This window comes from Poecilia reticulata, linkage group LG14 (assembly GCF_000633615.1).
Source record: "Poecilia reticulata strain Guanapo linkage group LG14, Guppy_female_1.0+MT, whole genome shotgun sequence".
In the NCBI taxonomy this organism is placed as follows: Eukaryota; Metazoa; Chordata; class Actinopteri; order Cyprinodontiformes; family Poeciliidae; genus Poecilia; species Poecilia reticulata.
This window is the reverse complement of record NC_024344.1, coordinates 15,785,539-15,807,642: the sequence shown is the minus strand read 5'-3', so window position 1 is coordinate 15,807,642 and position 22,104 is coordinate 15,785,539. Positions and strand designations below refer to the sequence as shown.

Sequence of the window (22,104 nt, the reverse complement as noted above, 5' to 3'; positions counted from 1 at the left end):
CAGTTTCTAGGGTTGTGTTTATTTGCATAATAACACATCGTCATTCAACCAAACAGGTTGTGACAATGGATTTTTTGAATTTTATTTAAATTTTTATGACTTGATGCTACAAATGAAAAAGTCCATGTTGTTGTACTGTTTTAAAATGTGCACCAATACAGTGGTGCTTGAAAAACAATATCTACCGAGCTGCTACCCTTTAAAAAAAGAAACTCTGTTTTAAGAGATATTGCAGCAGACTGAAAGCTCACCCAACAGATAACTTTTCTTAATCGATTTATACCACTTTTGTGCTTCCCCACATTTTTCTCTAGCAAAGCTTCTGGAGTGTACCTTGAGCATCACCTCTAGCTGTTTACTGTCCTCAGTATCCATTGATTCGATCTTCATACATCTATTGCATGAATAGTCTCCCAGAGCTTAAAGCTGCTACCTTTGAACGAAAGAACTCTGACAAAATCAATACAGAGTGATGAAAGAAATCTTTGTAGTATTTCTTTTTAAGTTCCTCACTATCATAAGTTCACGGTTTTTTCAGCAACATTAGCTCTTCAGTTCTGAAAGTACTTAGAAATGTAATGGAAACCCAGCCGGTTCTCAGGATGACTAAGAGCCTCCATGACAGTCTGTAGCACAGTCAATAAATGTTTGGCAGCTTGGAGCAGGAGACTTGGCTCGGTTTGTAAAACGTGAGCTGCTCTCAGGCTCTGCGGGTGCAGATGATAATGTCTGAGGAAGCAGATCACAGTCCTGGTTAAAAAGGCTCCATTTCTACAACAGCTGGGTTCATTTCTTCACTAACTTACATACATAACCCCCCTGCCCCAAAAAAAAAACACAATATAATGAAATAACAGCTTAGGAAAACTTTTAAACATTTAAAAAAAGGAAGGTTGAGATTTATTTTTTTATCTAAATAACAGTGAACATTTTGTTTTGGCTGTTAAAGCAACAAAGATCTGTCTGCTACTGGCAAATTAAGCAGGCCATCTACTGCCACCAAGTGGGCACTAGTGGATATAGCAGTTAGTCATATTGCATAGTCATTTGGGGATAAAAGTCGTTGTACATTAAGAAAGTTAAAACAAAAATGTAGGTAATTATTTCTTAAAATGTAAGGCCCTACATGAGCTATCACAAGTAAGTTAACTTAGTATCTTAATAAATTATATTTGTTACACGTACAGTTAAGACAAAAATTATCCATACCATGGACTATATCTAACAGAGAATCTGTCCAGCGAGATACAGATTAGTGTGATGGCACAGAGATCTTCCAACCACAAAATATGAATGTTCAACATTATCAGTGGAAACTTAAAAAAAAGCTCCTCAGCAGTCAATAAAGATTTTTTCAAATGATTTCTGAGAAGAAAAAAAATAATTTTCTTAAAATTTGATACTACCTTTACATTGTTTTACATTTTATTTCTTATTAGAAACAAACTTATTGGTTAATCTCACATTTCTTGTCAATCTACTAACTATGAATAACGTTGGGCTTCATATTTTGGTTGAAAGACTAAATATACAAAATCTAGATATATTTAGAAATGTAAACTACTTATAACACATGGACTTCTGCAAAGTACAGAGAAGTAGATCCAAAATATTTGACACAGAGCAACAAACATCTTTTATCCTTGAAACACATTTTGTGTGAAGCTCTTCCTCTCTTTTGTAGGTCATGCTAACTTTCCCTTTCCCCCTCTGCTCTCTCTGCAGTGTTCATCATGGCCACTGGTCTGCTGGTGTACCCTTTTGGCCTTAACTCCTCACTGGTCCGATCTTTCTGCGGAGACGCTGACATCTACTACGCTGGCGAGTGCCAGATCGGCTGGGGCTACATGTTGGCTATCGTCGGAGTCATGCTCACCGTCTTCTTGCCCTTTTTTGCCAAATACGCGCCGAAGGAGCAGCTGTCCCCCACCCCGCTGCCCACTCTGTTATAGTTCCGTCTCGTTTTTCCTCTTTTACTCTTGACCACTTTACATGTCCCGGGACATGATGTCCTGAGGAGACACACCTAGCAAAGCTCCTGGGAGAAGCTCTGCCCAGCTCTGTTTTCGCTGAAGCTGAAAACACACACATAAAGGAAAAAACAAAAAACAAATGCTGTCTTCCTGCTTCTGTAATGTTCTGAACTCAAATTGTAGTCATTTAAAATTCTTTTTAAACAGCAAACTTTCTGTTTTGTTTTTGTTGAATGGAAGCATATAACATTCCGAATGGAAGCATGACGCTCTGTGGTTTCAGCCACATTAATGTTTCAGTGCAAGTTTTTTTTTTTGAACTACGAAAGCTTGACGAAGAGGCAATAAGGACAGTTCAAGGATTTAAAGGAAATTGTACAGACAGAGGCATTTGAACCTTAAATGAGTCGTCTCTAAAGTGAATTGGTCGTAAATAAATCCATGGGAACTCTGAAGTTCTAAACCATTCTTTAAAGTAAGAACTTTGATATGTGGACGTTTTTCTTTTCTTTTTGCCCTCTTCTCTTGGGACTTGAATTGACCAGTGGGAGTCAAAACATCGTTCAGCTTTCCAAGACTGAGTTCAGTTCCTGACACAAAGAAACGGATCGCAGACGCAGTGTCAAAACCACTGAATGGACAATTTAAAGATCAGTTTCCTGTCCCAAAAGGAGGAAAATCATAATGAGGGGTGTTGTTATAAGATAAAGGAAAAAGACAAAAAAAAATGATAATAAAAAGATGTTGAACACACTGCGTGTTTTGGTCACCCTCTTCTCCAGATTTGTTTGTGTGATGTGCTTGTTTTCTCTGCCTACGACACCCGATACTAAACTTTCATTCAGGAAAGAAAATGTTGCAAAATGCCAGAAGATGTAGGGATTGTGTCTAAAACTGCATGAAAAGATGGGCTTTGTTAATGGTAGAACAGCTGATCTAGATTTTCAATGTGATCTGACCAACTTGTGCCTTTTGAGTAACAAAGACAAGTTTCATACAGTTATCAGGTATTGATCTCTCTCTGCTGAAAACTGAGGATTCTGTTGTGTCATGTGACGTGTTTTTTCTCTTCTACTTTTCCTCTCGGTGGTAAGGTGTTTTTATGTACTTCATGCAGTGTGTGATTCATAGTTTGGAGAAATGCTGAAAGGAGAAAAGATGTGTTGGAATCCTTGAGGATAACAGCCGCGAAGAGAGCGACACGCTTGTTTTAAATTGTCCCCCTGAAACGCTTCTGCAAATTATTGAAGAGGTGAATCGCTCACGCTGCTTCGCGGAGCGGCTACAACGCTCAGCTAACATTAATTCTCTGAATCCTTTTTTTTTTTTTTTTTTTAATTCGGTGATTTTACATTTTTAAGCTGGCACACGATTCGAAATGATGTGTGAAATATGATCCAGTTTCCGCTTTTGAAGTTCTGGTACAAAATATCCACAATTAACTCTTCCTGTTCACTGCCAATTTCTTCCCACCCCACCTCCATTTTCAACGAGTGTTTAAGAAGATTCATATTCAGCTATTGTTCAGAGTTTTACTAACAGGCTAAACCTTTAAATAACTCCCAATTTGGGCTTCAATACTGACATAAATGGAAAGATTAACGTGACTTTGTTGCCATATTTCAAAGCTAATGGGAATTAGAAATGTAAGTAGTGAACTGAACCTCATACTGTGCGTGACTGGGGGAGCGACGTTGGACTCATTCCCTTATTATGTGTAAAGTCTCAGCACTGGTGGAAAAAAAAAGTGTTTTGTAGAGAAAATATGTTGATTTTTTTTTTTCATTGTGGAATTTGACTGTAAATAAACTAACTGTTGTTGATATCACTTTATTCCTAACTGCCCCGTTTTTCAGTTTCACATAACTGATTGGTTTTAGGTTTTAACCCAATTAATTTATATGTTGTTTTTGTGGCATTTTTTTGTAATAAAACGCATTTCATAACTTCTAAAGAACAGACGCTTTACTTTCCGTTATATTTGATCACAGAAAATTCTAGAAACAGGAAAGGAGAACGTGTAAATATTAACACAATACAAGTATGGAAGCTGCAACCTTGAGGGAAAACGACAAAAATAATATTTTTGTTAAAGCTACCTTTCTTTTTCGACAAACTAGAGCATATAGAAATGTTCTTATGAATCTCAAATGTTGACTGATGACGACAGCCACCACACTGCTAAAACACAATCTCAATTAAACTTACTCTTAAATTGTTTTTTTTTCTAAGAACTACTAAACTGACTTGCAAGTAAGTTTTCAGCAAGATAAAGGAGCTTGTTTTAAGTTACTAACATCTTAATGTTGATAAAATGGTACTAGCTCCACTGCAGGAAAAATATCTTGGGAGTGGAAAAAATCTGCCAGTGAAACTAATACTCTTTTTTTAATCAACATTAAATAGTAATTGACTCAAAACAAGCTTGTCTTGCTCAGAAGTTACTTGCAAGCTAGTTTAATCTTATTTCAAGTGTAGTAAGATAATCGGCACTAGAAGCTGGACAAACAGTATTTTACACCATTTTGTGTTCAAACTTCGCTGAGTATCTTGACCAGCGCTCTCATTTCTGCATCCGACACTTTGACGGCTTCCAGAGCGTTCCTCTGCTCCGACGGCTGACTGGCTCGAACGGACATGCATATCAGGACGTCTTTGCTGCGGTCGTAGTTGCCGACGCAGCGATGGACCTGACCTCGAATGAGGCGCGGCAGCAGCTGCTCCTGAAGGACATCAAGTGGAGGAAAAAACAAAAACAGTAAGGCTATTTCATTGTGCTGTTTATTTTGTCTGAAGGTTTTTGAGTTTGAAGTGATGAGAGAAGATGTTAATAAAAATTATTGTAATGGTGACAATGACGCCTCATAGCCACAAACTTCAGTATATTTCAGTGAGATTCTGTGACAAAGCAGAGAGTAGTTGCGAAATAAAAGGAAAATGACAAACTTTTAAAAATAAAAATCTGAAATCCAGGAATAAGTTGCTAAACACTAAACATCTGCATAACTACTAGACTTGAGTTATGTGCTAGTCACATGAACAGTTTTTAAAAAGAGCAAGAGCTATGAATGTATTTGTAAGTAAACATATATTTTTTACATCATTTGGTTAAAATAAATTGCACCACAACCGTCATATTGAACGTAGCTTAACTAAATATATAGTCAAACAGAGATGCGCTTGTTTACATTTGATTTCAAACTCACATTTTCATAGAAGACACACTGCAGCACGTCCTTCCCGTCTCTCAGTAGAAAGCTCTTGGCTCCGTAGCGCCCCAGAGTGACTGCAGAGTCCAGAGTGGCTGTGGGGAAAAGTCACAACTTGCCTAGTTAAAGGTGTTTAGAAATATCGCAGATGAGCTGTAAGCAGAAGGAACTTTATATTCCCTAACCAAATATCTCGAACAAGTAAGGAATTTTATCTTTAAACTGGCTCCAGTGTCTCATTCCGTTAATAACTGTGGTCAGGATCCTCAGGGAGTTTTCCATCGGCTGCTTCGCTGGAACACTTTCCTTCTGAAAACAGCAAAACAATCCAAATAGCGCACTGTAAATGATTATTTTGAGATTTATGCGTGTAGCATGCAGAATATGCAACTTTTTACCTCTTTTTTGGTTGGTTTAGCTGTTGGAGGTTGATTCGAACTCTTTTTTGCGATAAAGTTTGAATTTTGATGCTCAAAGCTATTAGTAAACGTCCAGGACTTGGTAGGTTGCTGTGCAGCTCGGGCCAGCGGCACGCTGGGCGGAGGAGCTTCAGGAGGAGGAAGAGGTCTGGACTGCTGGGAAAACTGACATGCAGGGAAGGTTTGTTTGTTGGACGACTGCTGAGCCGTCTGAGAGAACCCTGCATGCTGTGCTGGCTTGCTTTGGGGGTTCTTGTTGCCATAGGGATGTTGAATTTGGCTATGTCTGGGACTGACACCGGAGCTCGAAACCCATTGTCCAGATGGATTGCTGGACTGGCCCGTCATGGAGCTGAAGCAACACAATAATGATATTTTAGTAATTTAATTAAAGGTTAAAAAAAAGAAGCAAGTTTCCTTATTTTTGAATGAAAGGGGTTGCCTTTATTTGCTTGTCATAAGTTATTGTATTGAACATTCTGTAAACTGTCCCACTTTTATTCAAACACTTGAACTGTTCACAACCACATGAGTTTTTGGGATTCTCTTCCTATGAAAGCAATGCAGCTAAATACATTTCTGAATATAGCATTAGCATACCGCTTTACTTTGATTTTTGATGTGTCATAAAAGTTTTCACAAGACATTCTGATGGTCAGAGAGTCACTGAAAAGCACCTGTTGGCCCCGGCTTTGTATGGATGTGCTATGGGTGCGTAGGTTCTCGTTGTAGACGGTCCAGGAGCAGCTCTGTTGCCATACTGCTGGGGTTTAGCAGACTCTGGGACACCTTTTCTGTTCCACAGATGGCTTTGAGGAGCACTTGGAGAAGAATCTGAGGCCTGGTAACATTCATACGTAGCTGAAAAGACACACAATACATCCCAGGAGATTAAAAACGTCTCAAAGGTAGTCTGGTATTGTTAATATGTTCTGTGAATGTGCCGCCACCTAGTGACAGAAGCGTGATCACCTGAGGGGCCTACACTAGCAGCTGAACTGGTGCTGGCCATGTATTCACTTGGTGCAAAGAACTCATTTTCACCAGGAACAGATTTCAGAGGAATTCTGTTTCTCTTCCTCTGGTTAAAGAGTGACAAAGGCAGGTAGACTAACAGAAAAAGCAAAGGAAACACTTTTTTACCAATTTTAACCAAGACAATTGGATGGGGGTGGATGTAGTTGCACTATTTTTTTTTTTTTTTCAGAATAAGAAAGCAAACCTATACAATACATGCAAGTACATTTGTGAAATGACATCTCTTCATATCTGGTACAAACTACGTTACTTAAAAAAAAATAAAAAAAATAAAAAAATAAATAAAAAAGATCTCACATATCCTGGAACAATACCTAATTTTTTTTTGTTGTATTTTTCTCTTTTTAATGAATTTTATTTTATTTTTTTAACAAACCCGTTGCTGGTCTCTCCAGCTGCTGTTCCTGTCTCCTCATGTTTGGTCACTAAATCCCGCTGTTCTTTCYGCTAGCAGATGSTGACAATATTAGCAGAACAAAGAAGGAATAAACAGRAAAAAAACTATTTTACAGATAGCTCTRGTGTGTGTTGGACATTACTGATGCAAACACAATGCGGAAAAGTACTCAGTTACCACTTTTTGAGCAGTTTTTAAGCGTTCTACAAGTTCAGCAAAGATTTAGTGTAACATTATTACCGTGAGCTATACGTTATGCTAGCGAATTACATTCGCAAGATTGTTTAACTTAGTAACAGGTGTGAAATATAGCAACTGCTTACTTTTATTATCCTTTATCGTTTTAAGTAATTACTGTACATATAACTTGCTCTTCTTACCTAAAGTTTGTAAGGTAACCGAGGAGAAAATGAGCAGTTTATTTTTCAGTTCAGTACCTTGGAAMGAGGAAAGCTCCACAGGTTCACGCGCCACCAATAATGATGCGTTCACGACCCGCAAGTAAGTTCGGGACTTCGTAAYACAGCTAATTACGATCCTGGCTATTTCAGAATCATATTTTTGCACATTGTTACCTTTCATATCTATTACAGGTGGCCTCCACCAGGGAAACTATTGGTTCAAATGACATTGTAAAATGTTTTGATGCTATGGTATTTATTCATTGTAAATTCTGTTTTCTTTTATGAGATCTTTTCAAACAAACTAGCATTATTTTTCACTGTTTTGATGAACAAAATGTACTTTAAGGACGAAGTTTTCCATAAATGTTTACACAAGTGATATCGGTTGAGAGATTAAATTCAGTACTGAGAATTCTGGATGCAACAAGCAAGTATGGGCCCACAGATTTGAAAAGGTTATGTATTCAAAACAGCAATAAAATGTTATTATGTTCTATGATCTGAAATTTCTTTCCTGMGATACCATCGAAAGTTCAAGTGACCAGAGTTTTCTCCACTGTTTGGAGCATATTGGAAATGTATCACCATCCAAAACGACTTTTAAGGTACTAGAATAACTTAAACATTTCATTTCACTTTAGGATAAAGAAAAGTATTTCTGAAATGAATTAGAATGAATCATCTTATTTTGTTATGYTTTCTTTAAAACATTTTGTGTAGAAACATGCCATAATGTCTTTAAAGGTTCTTTAAACGTGACAACCTTATCGGCGATGACGTTAGCCACGTAAAACAACAACTTATTTTTACCTTTATTTAAAAAGTACAATCTTTTTCCAATTGTAAAAAAAACKCATCGGTTATTATTTTATTAATGCGTACAAGTTCATTTAATCACATTATTAGACGATTATTTGATACACAAAATCTCAGGTTTAAGTTTATTTTTTAGTGTRTATATTTCTACGAAGATTTGTTGATCTGCAATAATATGAATATTATGACATGTAATGAATTACACAACATTGAGAATCTGGGGGGGGGAAACATATCTTGAGCAGGAAGGTATAGTTTCCCCCCTTTCTTCTGGAAGTTTCAGATAGTAGAGTATATATCGGTGCTGTGGCTCTGCCCCACGCACTGAATGCAGATTTTCAGCATCCCAAACTGGCAACTTGCACACATTGTTCAGGGGGAGGCGCTGGTCCGAAGTAGTTTCTGGAAAGAATCGCATGCGTGCACCATGGAGACAGTAAGTGTCCCTTAACTTATTTCCTTGTCTATTGTTAGCTTCGGTGTGTAAACCAAGTCTTTCAGCGTATCTAGTTTAAGCTGAATTCGTAATATTTACTAACAAAATATTGTAGACTAGCGTCGTCAGTTRGCTTTAGCGTTGAGAGATTTCAGTGTTTCTTAGCTTGTTAGCTTAGCGTCATTCACTGCAGCCATTTAGCTTAGAGAGTGGGCTTTTCTAAGCCGTTAAGGAAATAGGAAATATGTTGGAAACTGTTAACAGTGAAATTACGTTATGTATTTAGAATTGGTAAATACAAACAGAAGACTGATCAGTTAACCAAGAACTGATCAGCCTTCTTTTTGCAGCTAACCCCGTAGCTGCAAAAAGATAGAGATAAATCAGTCTTGGCTAAACGTTGCGCTAGCTCGTTATATTCGTTCGCAGTATAGCAGGATGTCCCGGTAAAACTGCTTCTGGTTTCAGGGTTATTACYTTATCGTTTCAAAGTAGTGCTTCAAATACTTCTATATCCTTGACGGTAAAACGTCTCAGTGAAACTAGAGTTAGCTAACCTTTGCGCGACAGCTAATGAAGCTCACACCGCGAGGACATTAGTTAATTGAAGGATATGGATTTTATTGGACTTGTTTCATTCATTTGTTTCTTGAGGAAGAGTGGCACTGTCTGTTTAAACTTTTCTCTTGCGGCACGTGCTGCAGTGTTTTTTTTTTTTTTTTTTTGGGGACTTGCTTCAGCACGAGCTCACACTCAGACCGGAGGATCATTCTAGATGCACACGGCGCCGCTGTCATGGCTACAGCCGCACGCCGACACAGACTGTCGTGACCTCTCGAACTTTCCAGTTCTCGATCGAAAGGTTTTCAGATGATAGTTCATGTTTTGAACGGTCTCTATAGTTGGTAAAATACTGAGTTGYTCCGTAATTACAATTCGATGTATATAACGGAACATAGTGTACACATAGTTTGAGACGGTCGTACTGCACGGATAGAAGAGTGCGCATACTCAAGAATRTTAAGTTTTATATCAACAGGTTATAGAAAATAAGATTTACCTAGCCTAGGAGCCACAAGGCTATATTTAATGTGCTGTGTGTGCTGCTTGTTGCTCTCAATATCACATAAATTGTGACATTGTAMTGGGTTACAATGTCACAATTTCTATCGCATAATATTTGAAAGGAACATTAAAATACTGCTCAAATATTGCCAAGGACATGTATAGATAAAGCATTTTAAATGTGAAATTTTGGCTTTTGTTTTCTTCTTCAGAGTTAAAGTTTATTATTATTTTAATGGATACTTTGCATCGACTAGAAATGGCTTTAAATGAGACGATGTACAGTTCAGCTTTATAAACATTTAATAAAATGCCTTTTCTTTTTTTCTCACAATAATTCAGGCTAAATTTTTCTTTAATCCCTTTTTTTTCTTCTTTGTTTTAGGGCAACATTTGAGTTAGGGCAACATTTTGGATACCATCCCACAGACTTCTCACAGTAATTTKCTGTAGTTCTTGTCCATTTCTGTTTTAACATCTGACATTTTTAGGTGCTTTGCTTGTACAAGTATTTTCAACTCGGCACACAAATTTTCTGAGGCTGGGATCAGAGCTTTGTCCTCTTGTGTTTCACAATATATTGCAAATTTAATGTGATCAYAGTATTATGTGTGCAAGAGCTGCTTGGRTTGTGGTATTTGGACTTCTAATTATAAGTACCAGGCATTAAAGCTTTCTAAATCAGCAATATATTTAATGATGCTTGTATTAGAAGGACATTATAATGTTTTAGTAAAAACCCAAGTTGTTTCTTTGCCTGAACGCCAGATCTAGCCCGTTGTAACTGTTTTTTTAAATTATTTTTTTTATATAAAACAAGTTTGGTTAGAGACAACGCTGAAMGACACAAACAATTTTAAATGTCCCAGTATTTACTAATAATGATCTTTCTTCTTGATACAATCTSTCTGTGAAGTGAAACTGTTCCTCCTACATCACAACACTTTCACAACATGATGCTACTGCGCGTAGCTTTCCCTGCTTCCTGTCCAATCTAACAAAGGACATTACGGCCAAAGACTTAAATGTTATCAGACAGCAGAGCATGTCTCCCAACACTAAGGCATTWGTCTTTTAGTGCATTTGCAAACTGTAATCTCTTAATGTCGCTCTTGTAATAATAGCTTCTTCGTGGCTAAGTGGCCTTTCAGCCCACAGGACTTGTTTCATCGTCTCTTGCTAGCTTCGGYTAACGTCTTCACACAGTCATTTGCTTTTGTTTTGAGGTCGATTCGCGCATTTCACACTGAAAGACCTTTGGGACATTGAACTAAAAAAAACAACGACAAATRGCCACACCCATTTTTAGTAGTGATGTTTATGAATTATTTTGAAGATTTTAGATGCTGGGTTCCATTTAGTGAGTTTAAGGTAATATTGATCAAAATCAGTCCTCAGAGGGTCTGGAGCTGGACAGCTCTGGTCAAAGTAGTGTGGATCAATACTATTTTATCACTTTCTCATGTTCTTTAGTGTTATTACTGTTAAGACAGGATAAGCTGATGGTTAAATATCAAAACGAATCMATCAAATATTTATAATGTATGCCAGCTCTTTTTAAAGACGTCTACATGCAGTTTTTAAGCCATTTATATTCCYTCCAAATTACATAAGTCTTGTTGCAATCTCCTTTATTATTACTATTATTATTCTACTTCTGTTGARTGTGTATTAATCTCAGTGAATGCATTCCTGTATCAGCAGCTCAGCACAAACAGCTGTTCTTTTTTCAGATCTGTCGGTAGCTGCTGTCAAAGGTTGCACTCGACTTCTGCTGGGCTTTCTGTATGTGCTAACATTTGGCAAACGTGTGAATTCTAGGTGTCAGCATTGAAAGACCAGGGCAACAAGGCGCTGAGTGCGGGAAACATCGACGAAGCCGTCCGTTGCTACACCGAGGCCTTGGCTCTGGATCCATCAAACCATGTGCTGTTCAGCAACCGCTCTGCTGCCTACGCCAAAAAGGGCAACTACGAGAACGCTCTCCAGGACGCCGTCCAGACCATCAAGATCAAGCCCGACTGGGGCAAGGTGAGAGTTCTCGTGTCTTGCTACAATTTGAGGAGTCAGAAGGGAGGGGGGGGAAATAAAAAACTTAATTTGAAACCTTCCAACTTTTCCTGCAGGGATACTCCCGCAAAGCTGCCGCTCTGGAGTTTCTCGGCCGGCTAGAGGAGGCCAGAGTGACGTACCAGGAGGGGCTCCGCAAAGAGCCCAACAACCAGCAGCTGAAGGAGGGCTTGCAGAATATCGAAGCTCGGCTTGCAGGTACGAAAGCATGACTGTTTAGTTCGGTTATACAAAAAGATTCACTGATATAAACACTACAGTCAGTTTTATTTGGCGTGTACCGATCAGGATTTCTTTGATTTTGATTCCATTTTTTTTCTAAAGACCACCGCATAAGTGGAAAAACATATGCCGCAGATTGTGTCACGCTCTTGACAAACACTCTTGAGTATTTTTTGGTCCGGTTTCTAGTGCAAATATCTTGGTGCATATGATATAAGACAAAMCTATACTTGGTAACCTTTCAGCAAGTTGTTTTACATCAGTTATTCTGTAATATTGATTAAGAAAGGTACTAAAAAGTACACTGGCAGGTTATTTTACTTATAACAAGACTGTTGAGTGAAATAATCTACCAGTGGAACTAGTACTTTTCCATTAATATCAAGGAACAATTCACTTAAAACAAGCTCCAATACCTTGATGAAAAGTTAGTGGTAAATCAGTTTTGTCTTATTTCAAGTGTACTAAGATAACTTGTTCTATATATATATATATATATATATATATATATATTGCTATATAGCAAGATAAGCACTAGAAACAAGACAAAAAACACTTAATAAGATTTAGCAGCTTTGAAGCAAGATGAAAATGAAGGGATTGTTCCCTTCTGTATCAAAGTACATACTTCAAGCACATCTGATTTTTATTCTACTTAAAAAAGTGCAATAACGATTGATACATTTGCATAACGTGTTTTATTTTAAAAAGTCATTCACAAAATGGTCGTAATAAATGTTGCTGTAGCGGATCCAGCTAATGGGCTTAACTCTTTACTGTCTGTGGAGGATTCCTTGTTTGTTGTCTCTCATAAAGTAATCTTGTCCTTCACCAGAGAAATCAATGATGAACCCCTTTGCCATGCCCAACCTGTATCAGAAGCTTGAGAACGATCCTAGGACCCGGGAGCTTCTAACGGATCCCAGCTACAGAGAGCTGCTGGAGCAGCTCAGGAACAAACCGTCGGASCTCGGCACGTACGTAACTTTAGACAAAAAGCCTTGCCGATCTTAGGAAATATTCACTCTTTGTCTGGAAGGCAGTTCAGCACCATGTAAATTTAGGAAATCAGATAAATCTGTTTTTCAATGCTCTTGCAGGAAGCTGCAGGATCCAAGAGTAATGACGACACTCTCTGTGCTCCTGGGGTTGAACCTGTCAGAGATGGAGGAGGAAGAGGAACACGCCCCCTCTCCTCCCAAACCCAAAGAGACCCCAGCACCTCCTCCCAAGGAGGAAGATCTCCCTGAAAACAAAAAGATGGTAAAAGGGCTAAAAGCGAATCCCTCTTCCATCTTTCCTTCTGATGACTCTCGGCTGTGACGTTTTGCTATTCTTCTGTTTTCCAGGCTTTGAAGGAAAAGGAACTGGGGAATGATGCGTACAAGAATAAAGACTTTGAAAAGGCACTGAAACATTACGATCAGGCACTTCAGCACGACCCGACCAACATGACGTATATGTCTAATCAAGCAGGTTTGTGCACTCAGACGTATTGGTTCTTGACTGTTTTTAAGCAGTTTGGTCACATTTGACCAAACTGTTTAAAAATATCTGTTTCTTGATGCAAGAAAAGCCATGTTGATGAAAGCTTACAATAATTTAAAATTAATTCAGCTGTCTACTTTTGGCTTTTTCTTTTTTTATTTTAAAAGTTTGTCTCAAACATTTTCTTCCCAGCTGTCTATTTTGAGAAGGGAGAGTTTGAAAAGTGTAGAGAGCTGTGCGAGAAGGCCATTGATGTCGGCCGAGAAAACAGAGAAGATTACAGACAAATAGCAAAGTAAGTTCTTCATTTGTTTATTCTACAAAGTAAAGAGCATCTTGGTGCATCGACGGTCCAAACATGAAAAAAATAACTGCATCAAAGTCTTAATAKAAGTGCATGATTAAGATGAAGTTTTAAAATTGTCACATTACATTTCAACAACAAATTTCAATGTATTTCATTAGTTTTTTATCTTAAGTTAATTTAAAAGAAAGTTAATATTGTGGGAAAAAATAATACAATTCAGAAAGGGAAACTTATACTTTCAATAGCTTCATTACACATAGTGAAACATTTCAAGCCTTTAATTTTTTAAATTATGCTAATTATGGCTTGAAGATGGAAAAAAAAGAAGAAAATTTGTGAAAAAATAATGTAGGGACCTCATGTTGACACACCCTAATGAGTTCATTATCTGAAAACATCAGCAAAGGTTTCCTGAGCCTTTAAATGGTCTCTAAAGATAGCTGACTGAACAGCTAGCTAGCAAGAGTCAGGTAACTCTTGCTAGCTGGACTGGAGACATCTGTCCCGTCAAATGCACAAAAAGTGACTGCTGCTGGATCAAAGCATAGTCATAGAAAGTTGACTGGAAGGATGAAGTTTGGTAGGAACCATTAATCATAATTAGCTGACTAAGGTGTGGTACTGAATTTCCTTCAACRCTGAATTTTGAGATTTAATTATCTGTAGACTGTAACGGTGAAATATTTAACTCGGTGTAATGAACYTGTACTCTGAGACCAGTGACCAAATATTAAACMTTTTCACAATATTCTAACTTTGAGATGCACTTGTAGTTTTCTGAGATGTCTGATCCATCAGCTCACATCCTTCCTTCTGTTTGCAGGGCCCTGGCTCGAATCGGCAACTCGTACTTTAAACAAGAGAAATACAAAGAAGCTATCCAATACTTTAACAAGAGTTTGACTGAGCACCGGACTCCAGATGTGTTGAAGAAATGTCAACAGGTGCAGYAGATTGTGGGAAGCTTTAAAAAATCAACATTTACCAGATGAGAAGTGGGCAATTTTTAGTTGGCGCTGCCTGAGAATTTCACTTACTTTCACTTCATCTAATGCAGGCAGAGAAGATTTTAAAGGAGCAAGAAAAACTAGCCTATATCAACCCAGATCTGGCGCTTGAAGAGAAGAACAAGGGCAATGATGCCTTCCAGAAAGGTTTGTAAAATGGTTCTGCATCAGGATGTCTGCACACCCTTAAAAAGTCTTAAATTCATATATCTAAAGTGAAGGCCTTGAAATGTCTTAAGTTAATTTGAAAAGAATGCAAGTTGGSCTTAAATATGTTATGTCAAGTCTTAGATGTTGTGGTGGCAGGACTATTCATTCTTATATATTTTATGTAGTCTTTTTATTTTCTCAAGACTATGTATATAAGACAGCAGCTAGGTACCAGCAGCCTAAGTACTAAGCTCCTGGTACCTAGCTGCTAATATATCCTTACTACATAGCAAGGGTATATTGGCAAACACAGTTAGCAAGGCTATATTGCTAGCTAGCAAGTGTATATTAGCAGGAACCATTGGTTCTGGTTCTTGCTGACAAAATGGAGGAATGAAAAAACTATTTAACTCTTCCTAGTTAGCTAGTTTTTCTTTCTAGCTCGCTGGTTGGCTGGACGACGTTCATCTTCACCATTTTGTCAGTTCCTTTGGAATGAACCAACCCATTTTATTAATTCTGTGCTATTTAGCTTGGCACTATGTGGGCTCTTTTGCACATTCCTGCTGTGATGCAGGTCTTAAATTTCATTTATAATGGTCTTTACTTTGAGTTTGTGAAACCTGCAGAACCCTGCCTGTATAAGTTTTCTTGATTACAGAGCTACAATGATGCCTAACGATGATGCTTTGTTTCCCTTCCATCAGGAGACTACCCCTTAGCCATGAAACATTACACTGAGGCCATTAAGAGAAACCCCAATGATGCCAAACTGTACAGTAACAGAGCTGCCTGCTACACAAAGCTGCTGGAGTTCCAGCTCGCCCTGAAGGTACGCCACTACGCTACATGCACATCTAAACACAATTTAGATTAATCCACTCTGAGCTTGCATTTGATTTTTTAAATATTTTTTCCCCCCATCAGGATTGTGAAGAATGCATCAACCTTGAGCCCAGTTTCAGTAAGTATTTTGAGTGATGAGCTAAAAATGTCTGTGTAAAGTGTAAGCAGGGATTTTTCTAACTACTAAAATGAATTTGCTCATAGTTAAAGGCTACACACGTAAGGGAGCTGCATTGGAGGCCATGAAAGACTTTTCCAAAGCTATGGATGCATACCAGAAGGCATTAGAGCTGGATTCATCCTCAAAGGTATTTTCCATACACCATAAAAGCTGAAAGTGACTCGGGTGGCTTCTCATCAACACCACGTGTGTGATCGATCATTAAAGTGAAGTTTGGAGTATTCARGTGTTTTTAGACRCCCAATGTCTGATGCTTGAGAATAATTATATCTAACATTGCCGATGGCTTTCTGAAGGATTATTGAAACAATTTGAAGTCAAAGTATTCCTCCTCAAGCTCCACACTGCTTCCCAGATTATATTGCTCCATATTGTTTCTCCTCCAATTAGGACAGCTCTGTTAGCTTAAGACCGATGCGTCGTTGTAGCTGTTATCAGTTTTATACCACAAAAAGCGATTATTTATGAAAACTCCCACCAAAGTGATTTTTGAGGAAACTCCATATTTATGTTGCGTATCCATAGGAAAACGGAGGATCAGGGTTTTGCACATTACTGCCTGTAACAAATATGTCAAAATATCCACATACTTGCTGTGACACATTTCCCAATCTTATGTTTTCTTACCATTATATTGTAATACACTATTTAAAATAAGTCCTACACAAATGTTTAAAACAACTGTCGGGCAGATTTATGAGGATGAAAACTTCTGAAACCAATTCTGTGGTTTCAGAAAAAGTAAAAAAATTTTAAATGATGTGGCAGATATTTGTTTTTATAAAGACCCCRGATACATGTRGACAAGGCCTTAACCTCTTCTGCTCAGCATGTCTGTTTTATAAAGCAACTTTCATGRCAAATAAATGAATCTACAAATGTTCAAACTTGATCAGACTGAATATTTATAACCAAACAGCAATGATTGGGTTCATGTATAACGCAATATTCACTACAGGATTTGTTGGAATTTGTACCATTTGCAGTATAAAGTAAGTTAATGTCTGCTCATAATAAGTCAGGGAGAAACCCTTTAACCGTCACCTGCTCTGCTGACGTGCAGGAAGCCACAGAAGGCATGCAGCGCTGCATGGTCAGCCAAACCATGAGGAACGACAGCCCAGAGGAGGTGAAGAAAAGAGCCATGGCCGACCCGGAGGTCCAGCAGATCATGTCCGACCCAGCCATGCGCATGATCCTCGAACAGATGCAGAAGGATCCGCAGGCACTCAGCGAGTACGTCCGCAGGCTAACGCCGCACGACCCGCACACCTCCGGAAATACTTGATCTGACTGCCGTTTTCCTCTTGTTTCTCGCAGCCACTTAAAGAATCCGGTCATCGCTCAGAAGATACAGAAACTCATCGATGTTGGACTGATAGCCATCCGCTGATGTGGAACCAGTATCCATGTATGTAAAGAAGTTCTGAGACACCAGTGGAACCAAACGCAGATTCTTCTAAAAAATGATACATCTGATCTTTCTTGCCTTTTAAATTCAAGATTATAGTTCCCTCGGCCTGACTGGGACATTTGTCTGTATTATTATTATTATTTTTTCTTTTTTTTTTCTTTTTTTTTTTTTATTTGTGTTCACAACTTTGACATTGTGTTGGGAAGCGGGGAAAAAAGGCATCTTGTCATATCCTCTGGAAAACTTCAGCACTCCAGACAACATCAACTTAAAAAAAAAGAAGCAAATTCACATGTAAAGATGCTGTGAAACATCAATAAACATCACAATGCAGTACGACATTATGCGTTTAAAGGGGAAATCTACGCCAGAAGCTGTTTTTACTGTTCATGCTGGTTCATGCTTGAAATGTAAATTTTAAACATTTCTTATTGATTTGACATGCAAGTTCATGAAAAGAGTGTGGCGTAATCCTGGTTTATTAGCTTTATTTTCCTCTGTTTCCTCTTTTTGTCATGCTTTTTCAGACATTATGAAACTCTGAATCCACCCTGTTCCTCATTCAAAGTGTAAATCTGCTTAAGACGCATTGAAATGTCAGTTTGGCAAGTAACCTTGGACTTTAAATTTGTAGCTCTTCCTGTCGGACAAATTTTTTTTTTTCCGCTGCAGTGACTAATATCTGAGCGTATTGGGAACATTTTAGGAATCAATTTTCCTGCAGGATCATAGCTTAATCTCATTAGTTGACCTCGTATTATTTGAGCTTTTAAATGTGACAAATGGAAGAAAAATGTTTACTGTAGTTGCTGCAGTTTAATTGATGAGACAGTATTTCTAAATCCAACAGGAAATGAAGAGATTCTCTACATTTCTTCATCCAAACATCTGTTTCTCATCTTCTCAGAGTTATAGTAAACCCAAAACAAAGGGCTTCAGAGAGCTTGCTAATGTATCATTACWTTTTTACTTTTTAAAYGGGTTTGAGATATTTTTTCATAARATACTTGACCTGCAGACTTTTAGAAATTTTTTTTTTTCCACGTTGACTAAACGGTTCATCACAAAGACTCGCCTACTGAAAACATCTGTTGATTAATTCTGTATTGTACCCTCTGGTGCGTTTTAAATGKTKAGAGTTTTGGCACAACCTGCTGGTAGTTTAAGAGAGAATTACACCAGGCAAAGTAGTTCTTGAAGTTTGCCCAATCTGTTCTTAATGCTTCGCTTCGCAGATGTTGGCGACCGGTTTCCTCATGGTTCAGTCGATTTGATTTCGACCGCTGAAGCATAAATACATGTTTATATTACAACGGACGAGTTTGCCACGTGTGGCTTTGGATACCTCAACATCTCAAGTTTCACTGTGTATTTGTGCCACGGTTTCAGAGTGGGATTCACGTGTTTTGTCTTTGACTTGTCACACTAGGGGCATTTCTCTGCAGTTTTCTGTTCTTGTGGACTGCAGATATCAGGGTATGTTTAATTCTCCCCCCGCCCCTCTTCTGGTCCTTATTTTGTAATAAACCACATGCAACAATTGTATTAGTCCCAGGAACGTCATGTACTATTGGAAATTAGCTGTAAACTAAAATACAGATTATCTGAATGTATATTAACTGGCAGTTGTGGCTTTTTCTTTTTCTTTTTTTCACATGAAAAAGTTCAGTATAGTTTAAAGTATGTCTTACAATACATTGAAATGTACAATGGGGAATTTCATCTACATTCTGTGTGTTTTTTAAAGCATATCCATGTATATAACATGATGAGCAGTTATTGTAAAAGCCAGATATTTTTTTGATAAGTCACTAATAGAACATGCCATTGTTACYATCATGTATTAATCTACTCCCCTCATTTTATGTCAATACATTTCCAAACAGGAAATAGAAAATGAATTGGAAATAAGTTGAAGTACAACAAAACTCTGTATTTCGCTACGTCTTCATTCRCCCGCAGTGAAGTCTATTTTTAGTTAAAGGAAACGCAAACACTGGGTTGTTTCTTTAAGGTGACCTTCCAAAGTCATGGTTGTGAGTATATTGACTCACATAAATGGTCTTTATTGAGGTAATTACAATTTCTATATGATAATAAGTGAGGTAATACGTTCGTTGACTTCTCTAGTAAAACGGCTCCGCCCACCATTAGTGGTCACGTGACTGGCCGTCGCCCAGGTTGTCTCGAAAGCATCCTGGTGTTAGCAGTTTACTGGCTGTGGCAAGGAAAATAAAGTAAAACGTACTTTTTCTGACAATGGATAAATTATGTATCTAATTGGTGCGAACGGAAAGAAGACGGGGAGCTACTGCGGTGCTTTCCGACACAGACTGACTGCACTTACCTGAACAGGCCAGTTGAAAAGGCTAGCAAACACTTAGCTTAGCTAATCGTTCAAACTTTGACGGACAGCTAGCTTCTAAAGCTGTTTTACATCTGTACAGCTTCTACCGCATCTGGATGGGAACCCGTCCTTCTTGTAGGAGCTATTATGCTAACAAAAATGTTGGGAACGGGGGCTCCCTAGCCAGATAGTTAATTTAAAACTAAGGTTTGCGTTATTACAAAGTAACTATTGGCTACCTTTTGAATAATAACTGGTGTCGCGCAGCTAATGCTAACAACAGTGCGTTAAATTAAAAGTAGCACAGACGTATTCAGTGACAGAAATTGAAAGCAGCGCTGTTGTTTCCTCTAAATGTTGGTGAAGATTAGGCAGCCGTAACAAAGCTYGAAGAACCGCAGAAGCAACACGTCCTTATTCCCCCTCCCGATTTCGGCCAATCACATGAGTAAAAAACAATGCTAAACACCAGGATGTCAAACGCATGGGGATTAACCTCAACCCAGCTGCATTGCCTCGAAAACACGGTTGTCCTGTCATTTCGATAATCCCTGCGTTCCTCGCAATGCATCAACAATAGACCCTTTTTTTTTTTACTTGCCGAGCCTGTAGCGCAGTCAGTTAGCATCTGGGTTTATTAAATCAGTTCATACACTGTTTTCCCCGTTAAAATGATGTCTGGGGACACATCTGACAGCAGTGATGACTCCGACGGGAAATCTAATGAGAAGGCCTGTACTGTCAAGCATCAAATCACCAATGGTAAGTCAGATTTATGTACATTGTTTGAGAAATGGACCRACACTGTTCACACAATTTTTCTTAAAAAGAAGAAGCCCCGGTGAACGAAGTGTCGCTTATGCTAAAATCAACACTGGTAATAAGACGATTATGAAGCAGGTGTAGGCGATATGGACTTATTATMGTGATATTTTGTGGGCTTATTGTGTTAATGATAAAAACTTCTTTTTTTAAGCCCAATAAACACACAGTTCTCTTGAAAAACATTCGCATTTGTAATGTGCTTCTCCAAGACACCGGTCACATAAAGAAGTAATTTGTAAAACTAAACTGCACTGAGTAACTATTATGAAGTAAAATAAATGGATATTAAACAAAGAAAAATTGTACTGCGATAAAATTTTGTTACCTTGGAATGAAATGATTATTAGAAGGCACTAAATTGTAGTAAGCATCTCTATTTTGCTTCCCATAAAGCACAGTAAGTACATTTAAATAAATGTATAATGTACAGTGATTGTTACATTAGTTCCAGCAATACAGCAGTAAATTACAGCAGAAGATTTCACACTCATTCAGTCTATTTTATCAGGATTTTATTTGACATATAAAATAAGTCCAACATTATTGTGAAGTGGAATGAAAATTATAAATGTGTTTCCAAATGTTATTGTTAATAAAAATGAAAAAAGATCCGATTTTTTTTCTTTTCCTGTGTTGGTAAAGGTGTTAAATCAACCACTGGATGAAGAGCGTCTGTGAACAGGTTTTTAAGTCTTTCCACAGATTCTCAGKTGACTTTAGATCTGGACGTTGTATAGGTTTTCTTAGGTGACATTTGAAAGCTATTTATTACGCTGGATTTTATTCAGAGTTTAGGTAATACCTCTAAATACAAATGCAGGCCACACTTTTCAGGTTTATTTTTTTAAATCATATGTCCCATTTCTTCCACTTCACATTTAGGCACTTTCACATAACCTCAATGAGATGTAATATTCTACTTGAAAGGAACTGCATGTAAATTAAATGAGCCCTAGAAAAAAATCTCTTATTTTTAAGTTGATTTTTTTTTTGTTTTTTTTATGTATGTGTTTTGTGTTGTTGGTTCTATTTCRTGTGTACTCCAAAGATAACGCCTGTATCACAGAGGGGTGGGCATTTATTGTATTGTTTATCATTTATCGTGAAAAAATTTCTTTTCATGATMATTTTTTATCGATCATTATCTCAATATACTTTAATTGTTGATGTTAAAGACAATAACTAAACTGACTGAAATGTTTTGTTTTTTTTGTTTGTTTTTTTTTACAATTTTCGTCTCTGGTTACTCCACAAGAGAATCAATAAATATCAGTACATTTAAAAATGCATTTAATGGCATTTTAGTGACATAAATGACACTTGGAGTGGGGACRRTTTTCAGAAACAAGATTCGTGTTTCAACACCACAAACACACAGTCACAGCCTCACAGTCACTGAAATAATAAGTAATGAGCTGTGTTTTTATCAAAATTATTATCGACATCTCAGTAGTACCACAAAATATCTTGATAAAACTATAAGTCTACAT

The 22,104-nt window shown here is 37.7% G+C and overlaps 4 protein-coding genes across 7 annotated transcripts in view; 3 read left to right on the top strand and 1 right to left on the bottom strand.

Moving 5' to 3' along the window:
* The window catches only part of lhfpl7 (LHFPL tetraspan subfamily member 7), a 132,559-nt gene extending 128,758 nt beyond the window's left edge, over positions 1 to 3,801 (top strand). The window contains exon 3 of the mRNA XM_008428042.2: positions 1,726 to 3,801. Coding sequence (XP_008426264.1) covers positions 1,726 to 1,952 — 227 coding nt within the window. The 3' untranslated portion in view covers positions 1,953 to 3,801. The remainder of the gene's footprint in view (positions 1 to 1,725) is intronic.
* A 119-nt stretch (positions 3,802 to 3,920) lies between these two features.
* Positions 3,921 to 7,503, bottom strand: spata22 (spermatogenesis associated 22). 4 transcript variants are annotated; one of them, XM_008428040.1, is made up of 8 exons: positions 7,417 to 7,503; positions 7,016 to 7,086; positions 6,574 to 6,711; positions 6,279 to 6,462; positions 5,581 to 5,953; positions 5,368 to 5,491; positions 5,180 to 5,277; positions 3,921 to 4,696 (listed from the first exon to the last, which is right to left on the bottom strand). In XM_008428040.1, exons 2-8 carry the CDS (start codon positions 7,053 to 7,055, stop codon positions 4,505 to 4,507), a joined length of 1,149 nt encoding a protein of 382 aa, XP_008426262.1. In that variant the 5' UTR covers positions 7,056 to 7,086; positions 7,417 to 7,503; the 3' UTR covers positions 3,921 to 4,504. The 4 variants fall into 4 exon arrangements, with proteins under 4 accessions (XP_008426262.1, XP_008426261.1, XP_017164195.1 ...); XM_008428039.1 differs by having other exon boundaries at positions 7,016 to 7,096; positions 7,417 to 7,492; XM_017308706.1 differs by having other exon boundaries at positions 5,368 to 5,488; positions 7,016 to 7,096; positions 7,417 to 7,492.
* A 1,066-nt stretch (positions 7,504 to 8,569) lies between these two features.
* Positions 8,570 to 19,057, top strand: stip1 (stress-induced phosphoprotein 1). The gene is made up of 14 exons (XM_008428038.2): positions 8,570 to 8,692; positions 11,579 to 11,788; positions 11,884 to 12,025; positions 12,885 to 13,026; positions 13,150 to 13,312; positions 13,399 to 13,525; positions 13,730 to 13,832; positions 14,668 to 14,788; positions 14,902 to 14,998; positions 15,709 to 15,833; positions 15,929 to 15,965; positions 16,052 to 16,155; positions 17,092 to 17,264; positions 17,349 to 19,057. The coding sequence occupies exons 1-14, from the start codon at positions 8,585 to 8,587 to the stop codon at positions 17,419 to 17,421; spliced, it is 1,725 nt and encodes a 574-aa protein (XP_008426260.1). The 5' UTR covers positions 8,570 to 8,584; the 3' UTR covers positions 17,422 to 19,057.
* A 525-nt stretch (positions 19,058 to 19,582) lies between these two features.
* Positions 19,583 to 22,104, top strand: part of rps6ka4 (ribosomal protein S6 kinase, polypeptide 4) — a 20,475-nt gene continuing 17,953 nt past the window's right edge. The window contains exon 1 of the mRNA XM_017308524.1: positions 19,583 to 20,630. Within this exon, the coding sequence (XP_017164013.1) occupies positions 20,461 to 20,630 (170 nt within the window). The 5' untranslated portion in view covers positions 19,583 to 20,460. The remainder of the gene's footprint in view (positions 20,631 to 22,104) is intronic.